At 45.9% G+C, this 8,719-nt stretch overlaps 1 protein-coding gene across 1 annotated transcript in view; it reads left to right on the top strand.

Annotated features, from left to right (window-relative positions):
* LOC117500069 (rho GTPase-activating protein 27-like) overlaps positions 1-8,719 on the top strand; it is a 46,526-nt gene that overhangs the window by 24,357 nt on the left and 13,450 nt on the right. The window contains 3 exon segments of the mRNA XM_034152768.1: positions 5,060-5,200; positions 5,831-5,993; positions 6,218-6,453. Of these exon segments, the coding sequence (XP_034008659.1) occupies positions 5,060-5,200; positions 5,831-5,993; positions 6,218-6,453 (540 nt within the window).

Genomic DNA, 8,719 nt, shown 5'->3' with positions numbered 1-8,719 from the left:
GGTCAGACTGTGGGAGATAGTGTCAGACGTGTCAGACTGTGGGAGATAGTGTCAGACTGTTTCATCGACTGTGTCAGACTGTGGGATAGTGTCAGACTGTGTCAGACTGTGGGAGATAGTGTCACTGTTTCAGACTGTGTCAGACTGTGTCAGATTGTGTCAGACTGTTTCAGACTGTGTCAGACTGTGGGAGATTGTGTCAGACTGTGTCAGACTGTGTCAGACTGTGTCAGACTGTGTCAGACTGTGGGAGATAGTGTCAGATTGTGTCAGACTGTTTCAGATTGTGTCAGACTGTGGGAGATTGTGTCAGACTGTTTCAGATTGTGTCAGACTGTGGGAGATTGTGTCAGACTGTGTCAGACTGTGTCAGACTGTGTCAGACTGTTTCAGACTGTGTCAGACTGTGGAGATGGGAGATAGTGTCAGACTGTTTCAGATTGTGTCAGACTGTGGGAGATTGTGTCAGACTGTGTCAGACTGTGTCAGACTGTGTCAGACTGTTTCAGACTGTGTCAGACTGTTTCAGACTGTGTCAGACTGTGGGAGATTGTGTCAGACTGTGTCAGATTGTGTCAGACTGTGGGAGATTGTGTCAGACTGTGTCAGATTGTGTCAGACTGTGTCAGACTGTGTCAGATTGTGTCAGACTGTGTCAGATTGTGTCAGACTGTGGGAGATTGTGTCAGATTGTGTCAGATTGTGTCAGATTGTGTGAGATTGTGTCAGATTGTGTGAGATTGTGTCAGACTGTGGGAGATTGTGTCAGACTGTGTCAGATTGTGTCAGACTGTGGGAGATTGTGTCGGACTGTGTCAGATTGTGTCAGATTGTGTCAGACTGTGTCAGACTGTGGGAGATAGTGTCAGATTGTGTGAGATTGTGTCAGACTGTGTCAGACTGTGGGAGATAGTGTCAGATTGTGTCAGATTGTGTCAGACTGTGGGAGATTGTGTCAGATTGTGTCAGACTGTGGGAGATTGTGTCAGATTGTGTCAGACTGTGTCAGACTGTGGGAGATAGTGTCAGACTGTGTCAGATAGTGTCAGACTGTGTCAGATTGTGTCAGATTGTGTCAGATTGTGTCAGACTGTGTCAGATTGTGTCAGATTGTGTCAGACTGTGTCAGACTGTGTCAGATTGTGTCAGATTGTGTCAGACTGTGTCAGACTGTGTCAGACTGTGGGAGATAGTGTCAGACTGTGTCAGATTGTGTCAGACTGTGGGAGATTGTGTCAGATTGTGTCAGACTGTGTCAGACTGTGGGAGATAGTGTCAGACTGTGGGAGACTGTGTCAGATTGTGTCAGATTGTGTCAGACTGTGGGAGACTGTGTCAGACTGTGGGAGATTGTATCAGACTGTGGGAGATTGTGTCAGATAGTGTCAGACTGTGTCAGATTGTGTCAGACTGTGGGAGATTGTGTCAGATTGTGTCAGACTGTGTCAGACTGTGGGAGATAGTGTCAGACTGTGGGAGACTGTGTCAGATTGTGTCAGATTGTGTCAGACTGTGGGAGACTGTGTCAGACTGTGGGAGATTGTATCAGACTGTGGGAGATAGTGTCAGATTGTGTCAGATTGTGTCAGACTGTTTCAGACTGTTTCAGATTGTGTCAGACTGTGTCAGATTGTGGGAGATAGTGTCAGATTGTGTCAGACTGTGGGAGATTGTGTCAGACTGTGTCAGACTGTGGGAGATAGTGTCAGATTGTGTCAGACTGTTTCAGATTGTGTCAGACTGTGGGAGATAGTGTCAGATTGTGTCAGACTGTTTCAGATTGTGTCAGACTGTGGGAGATTGTGTCAGACTGTGGGAGATTGTGTCAGACTGTGGGAGATTGTGTCAGACTGTGTCAGACTGTGTCAGACTGTGGGAGATAGTGTCAGACTGTTTCAGACTGTGTCAGACTGTGGGAGATAGTGTCAGACTGTTTCAGACTGTGTCAGACTGTGGGAGATAGTGTCAGACTGTGTCAGACTGTGGGAGATAGTGTCAGACTGTTTCAGACTGTGTCAGACTGTGGGAGATAGTGTCAGACTGTGTCAGACTGTTGGAGATAGTGTCAGACTGTTTCAGACTGTGTCAGACTGTGTCAGATTGTGTCAGACTGTTTCAGACTGTGTCAGACTGTGGGAGATAGTGTCAGACTGTGTCAGACTGTGTCAGACTGTGTCAGACTGTGTCAGACTATGGGAGATAGTGTCAGACTGTGTCAGACTGTGTCAGACTATGGGAGATAGTGTCAGACTGTGTCAGACTGTGTCAGATTGTGTCAGACTGTTTCAGACTGTGTCAGACTGTGGGAGATTGTGTCAGATTGTGTCAGACTGTGTCAGACTGTGTCAGACTGTGGGAGATTGTGTCAGATTGTGTGAGATTGTGTCAGATTGTGTGAGATTGTGTCAGACTGTGGGAGATTGTGTCAGACTGTGTCAGACTGTGTCAGATTGTGTCAGATTGTGTCAGACTGTGGGAGACTGTGTCAGACTGTGGGAGATTGTATCAGACTGTGGGAGATTGTGTCAGATTGTGTCAGACTGTGTCAGACTGTGTCAGATTGTGTCAGATTGTGTCAGATTGTGTCAGACTGTTTCAGATTGTGTCAGATTGTGTCAGATTGTGTCAGACTGTGTCAGACTATGGGAGATTGTGTCAGACTGTGTCAGACTGTGTCAGACTGTCAGATTGTGTCAGACTGTTTCAGATTGTGTCAGATTGTGTCAGATTGTGTCAGACTGTGTCAGACTGTGTCAGACTGTGTCAGATTGTGTCAGATTGTGTCAGACTGTGTCAGACTGTGTCAGACTGTCAGATTGTGTCAGACTGTTTCAGATTGTGTGAGATTGTGTCAGATTGTGTCAGACTGTGGGAGATAGTGTCAGACTGTGTCAGACTGTGGGAGATAGTGTCAGACTGTGTCAGACTGTGGGAGATAGTGTCAGACTGTTTCAGACTGTGTCAGACTGTGTCAGATTGTGTCAGACTGTTTCAGACTGTGTCAGACTGTGGGAGATAGTGTCAGACTGTGTCAGACTGTGTCAGACTATGGGAGATAGTGTCAGACTGTGTCAGACTGTGTCAGACTATGGGAGATAGTGTCAGACTGTGTCAGACTGTGTCAGATTGTGTCAGACTGTTTCAGACTGTGTCAGACTGTGGGAGATTGTGTCAGATTGTGTCAGACTGTGTCAGACTGTGTCAGACTGTGGGAGATTGTGTCAGATTGTGTCAGACTGTGTCAGATTGTGTCAGACTGTTTCAGATTGTGTCAGATTGTGTCAGATTGTGTCAGACTGTGTCAGACTGTGTCAGACTGTGTCAGATTATGTCAGATTGTGTCAGATTGTGTAAAACTGTGTCAGACTGTGTCAGATTGTGTCAGACTGTGTCAGACTGTGTCAGACTGTGGGAGATAGTGTCAGACTGTGGGAGACTGTGTCAGACTGTGTCAGACGGTGTCAGATTGTGGGAGATAGTGTCAGACTGTGGGAGACTGTGTCCGACTGTGGGAGATTGTGTCAGATTGTGTCAGACTGTTTCAGATTGTGTCAGATTGTGTCAGACTGTTTCAGACTGTATCAGACTGTGGGAGATAGTGTCAGACTGTGTCAGAATGTGTCAGACGGTGTCAGATTGTGGGAGATAGTGTCAGACTGTGGGAGACTGTGTCCGACTGTGGGAGATTGTGTCAGATTGTGTCAGACTGTTTCAGATTGTGTCAGATTGTGTCAGATTGTGTCAGACTGTGTCAGACTGTGGGAGATAGTGTCAGACTGTGGGAGATAGTGTCAGACTGTGGGAGACTGTGTCAGACTGTGTCAGACGGTGTCAGATTGTGGGAGATAGTGTCAGACTGTGGGAGACTGTGTCCGACTGTGGGAGCTTGTGTCAGATTGTGTCAGACTGTTTCAGATTGTGTCAGATTGTGTCAGACTGTTTCAGACTGTATCAGACTGTGGGAGATAGTGTCAGACTGTGGGAGATAGTGTCAGACTGTGGGAGACTGTGTCAGACTGTGTCAGACGGTGTCAGATTGTGGGAGATAGTGTCAGACTGTGGGAGACTGTGTCCGACTGTGGGAGCTTGTGTCAGATTGTGTCAGACTGTTTCAGATTGTGTCAGACTGTATCAGACTGTGGGAGATAGTGTCAGACTGTGTCAGACTGTGTCAGACGGTGTCAGATTGTGGGAGATAGTGTCAGACTGTGGGAGACTGTGTCCGACTGTGGGAGATTGTGTCAGACTGTTTCAGATTGTGTCAGATTGTGTCAGATTGTGTCAGACTGTGTCAGACTGTGGGAGATAGTGTCAGACTGTGGGAGATAGTGTCAGACTGTGGGAGACTGTGTCAGACTGTGTCAGACGGTGTCAGATTGTGTCAGATTGTGTCAGACTGTTTCAGATTGTGTCAGATTGTGTCAGATTGTGTAAGACTGTCAGATTGTGTCAGATTGTGTAAGACTGTGGGAGACTGTGTCAGACGGTGTCAGACTGTGTCAGATTGTGGGAGATAGTGTCAGATTGTGTCAGACTGTGTCAGACTGTGTCAGACTGTGTCAGACTGTGTCAGACTGTGTCAGATTGTGTCAGACTGTGTCAGACTGTGTCAGATTGTGTCAGACTGTGTCAGACTGTGTCAGATTGTGTCAGACTGTGGGAGATTGTGTCAGACTGTGGGTGATTGTGTCAGACTGTGTCAGACTGTTTCAGATTGTTTTCAGACTGTGTCAGACTGTGTCAGATTGTGTCAGACTGTGGGAGATTGTGTCAGACTGTGGGTGATTGTGTCAGACTGTGTCAGACTGTTTCAGATTGTTTTCAGACTGTGTCAGACTGTGTCAGACTGTGTCAGACTGTGGAAGGTGAAGGAGATAGGGTCAGACTGTGTCAGACTGTGGAAGGTGAAGGAGATAGGGTCAGACTGTGTCAGACTGTGGGAGGTGAAGGGAGTGTTCCAGAGTCTGGGAGCAGCTCAAAGCCCCATGGTGACGAGGCGTGGAAATAACAATAAAAGCTTTTCATCATAAATACAGTATTTTTGCTTCCCCCCCTCTAGGACCCCCCTCCGGTCGATGCTAACGTCTCTGCGCTGAAGAAGGTTTCTGGTCCCGCCCTTCCTCCAGACCACACCTCCTTATCAACAGGCTCCTCCCCTTTAAGCCCCGCCTCCCCCATCAGCCCACAGGACGACTGGCAGGTGAGCGACCTCTAACCTCTGACCTCTCTCAGCTTCCTCCCGTCATCTTTCACCTGAACTACACAGGACGTCAATCAACTTATATTTAAATATAACATAGAGTATTTACTTTATGTTTATATTGTTTTACATTTTAAATATTGCTTCTAGATTACTAATCTTTCTATTATTTGAGAAGCATAACCAAAACATACCAGAACATTCAAATAAAAAATAAAATAACTACTTTACTGAAACACAGGGTTTAATAAATAATAAAGCTTTATTAATAATGTATGTTCAGTGAATCCTCAGGTCATTAGAAACCAGAGACACCTGGATCACCTGAGCCCCTTCACCTGCTCCACCTGAGCCCCTTCACCTGCTCCACCTGAGCCCCTTCACCTGCTCAGAAAACTTCATCATTTATGATGAAATATATAATTAATCAAACTCTCTTTTACTCACCTGGTTATTAATAATCAGACGACATTATTATAGCGTTGTTTTCATGGTTAGTGAAGGTCCTGGAAGCCCCATAAACACCCTGATGAGCCTTGTTATGGTTACAGAAGCAGGAAGTGTAGAACGTAAACAGGAAGTGTAGAACATAAACAGGAAGTCAGTGTAAACCTGATCACCTGTCCTCAGGTGCACACGGACTCCGATAGCGGGAAGCAGTTTTACTTCCACCCCCCCACCAGACGCACCACCTGGTCCTCACCCCACGGACCCCCGCCCCCCCCACAGGCCAGAGACATGGACCGGTCCGTTGCCCCCCCCCCTTTCTCCCCTCTCCCCCCCCCTCTCCCCCGCCTCCCCTCAGGTGAGTCACTATCTTTAAGTGTTTCTGATCAACAACTTTTTGGAACTATTTAATAACTTTATTTCATTTAATGTAATCGTTTATTTGAATAGGTACAATGCACATTAATGAATACTTAAGACAAAGAATGCTTCAAGTGTAAATATGCCGGATTTTAGCTTCGAGCTAACTTGTGGGAACGAGATAGCTGTAGCTGCAGGTGATGTAAAGAGTCTTTAACGTCAGAATCACTTCCTGTCAGGGCTCCTGGGACCAGCTGCTGGACCAAGCCTCGGGCAGATTCTACTACCACAACCCAGCCTCAGGGGCCACAACGTGGATCCCCCCGGAGCCTCAGGGCCCCCCAGAGGAACCCCCAGAGGAACCCCCAGAGGAACCCCCAGAGACCCCAGAGCCCCTCTCCCCCACCTCCCCCCCGGCTCACAGCAGGAGGCAGGACGGCGCCCCGGTATGACTCTGATGGATATCTGTTATGTGTCACCTGTATCTGTGGCAGTGAGCTGTCACATCATTTCATTTCATCTCAAACCTTTATTTAACCAGATGGTCCCATTGAGATCATTGATCTCTTTTTCAAGGGAGACCTGCAGCATATAGGTTCCACATGAAACATAAAACAATAAAGGACATCATACATTATATTTACAGGATACATTTACATAGTTATCAACATTTACAAGTGCCCATAGTATCAACGAGCATTTCATTTAGCCTAGCTTTAAAAACATGCAGAGGAATGAGATTGCTCAGTTTCAATTCTTGCTGTAGATTGTTCCAAGCAAGTGGAGCTGCACATAAGAGCTGTCTCACCTCAGACAGTCCTTGCTCTTGGCTCATCTAACAAGACTACATCATGCGATCTCAGACAATAGCTGCTTGCAACTCTCTGTGTTATCAGAGAGCAGATAGAATACGGGAGTTTACCCAACAAAGCTTTATAAATAAACGTGTACCAGTGACTGAGCCTCCGTACAGGAAGTGATGGCAGACCTGCCTTGGCATACAGGGTACAGTGATGAGTGAGTGCTTTACAGTTAGTGACGAATCTCAGTGCGCTGTGATAGGCGGCATCTAACCTTTCCAGGCAATGGGCAGGTGCATTCATATAGATCAGATCACCATAGTCCAGCACAGGTCAAAGGTCACAGAGCCTTTTCCTGGCCTCAAGTGAGAAACAGGACTTGTTTCTGAAAAAGAAACCTAGTCTAACCCTCAGCTTTTTAAGCAGATTATTGACATGAAGTTTAAAAGAGAGACAATCATCAAGCCAGATACCAAGGTATTTATAACAGGTAACCACTTGGAGTACTTGTCCTTGCATAGTAACAATATCTAAAACAGGCTCTGGTGTCTTTTTAGCTTTTGAAAAGAGCATTACCTTGGTTTTATCAACATTTAAAAGAAGCTTAAGTTCAGAGAGCTGAGTCTGAATAATGTTAAAAACAGCCTGTAATTTAACAACCGCCTCCTTAATGGAGGGACCTGCACAGTACATCACGGTGTCATCCGCATACAAATGTAAAGTAGCTTCATCCACATTTTCACCTAAACTATTGATGTAGATGGAGAATAAAAGTGGACCTAAAACAGAACCTTGAGGAACACCATTAGCAATGTTCAACCACTCAGAAGACAGCCCATCAAAGTGAACACATTGGGACCTTTCAGAGAGGTAGTTCACAAACCACCCACTGCATGGCTGGATAAGCCAATACTGAGTAGCCTCTGCTTTAAGATGTGATGATCGACGGTATCAAACGCTTTGGACAGATCAATAAATAGAGCTGCACAACTCTGCTTATTATCTAAAATACTCGCCACATCATTCACCACTTTCATTGTGGCAGTGATGGTGCTATGTTGCTTTCTGAAGCCTGACTGATGTTTAGACAGGATGTCATGTTTACATAGAAACTCCTTTACCTGCTCACTCACTAGGCGTTCAAGAACCTTAGCCAGAACTGACCATTTAGAGATTGGCCTATAGTTATTTAATAATAGTTGCTTCCCCACCTTTTAGCAAAGGCAGGACATACGCTGACTTCCATACTTTAGGAATTGTGTTTGTGCTGAGGGAGAGGTTAAAAAGAGTAGTGAGAGGTGGAGCAATAAACTCTGCAGCTATCTTTAAAAAGAAAGGTTCCACGTTGTCCGGGCCGGCCGGTTTCTTAGGATCTAACTTGGTTAAAGCTTCATGAACAACATTTACAGTAAAAGGAGTAAAACTGAAAGTGTTTTCCAGAGCACATTGTTCAGAGTCACAGACTGTGGTGTTCACAGAAGCAGAGTTAGTCACAGAATCAAACAGAGAGCCACAGGACACAACATGCTCATTAAAGCAATGTAACATGGTGGCCCTGTCCGATATAGAGCCAGATGCTGTGGTAAGGCACGGAGGTAGCTCATTACGGATCTCACCGGTAGATATCGATTTTATGGCTTTCCAACATGTTCTAGGATTATTTAGGTTTTCTGTGGTAACTGACAGATAGTACTTCGACTTAGCACTTTTGACCTGTGAAGTGAAGCTATTTCTTAGTTGCCTAAAACGCAGCCATTCTACCTCTGAGCCTGATTTCCTAGCCTTTGCCCAGGCCTTGTTTCTCTCATGCAGGAGACTGGACAGTTCAGCAGGAAACCAAGGATTGTCTCGTCCCTTTACTCTAAAAGTACGTAGGGGTGCATGTCTATCAATGATCTCCATAAAACCAAGA

This window comes from Trematomus bernacchii, unplaced genomic scaffold, assembly GCF_902827165.1.
Source record: "Trematomus bernacchii unplaced genomic scaffold, fTreBer1.1, whole genome shotgun sequence".
Classification (NCBI taxonomy): domain Eukaryota; kingdom Metazoa; phylum Chordata; class Actinopteri; order Perciformes; family Nototheniidae; genus Trematomus; species Trematomus bernacchii.
The sequence above is the reverse complement of the archived record's forward strand: the minus strand, read 5'-3'. Positions and strand labels throughout refer to the sequence as shown.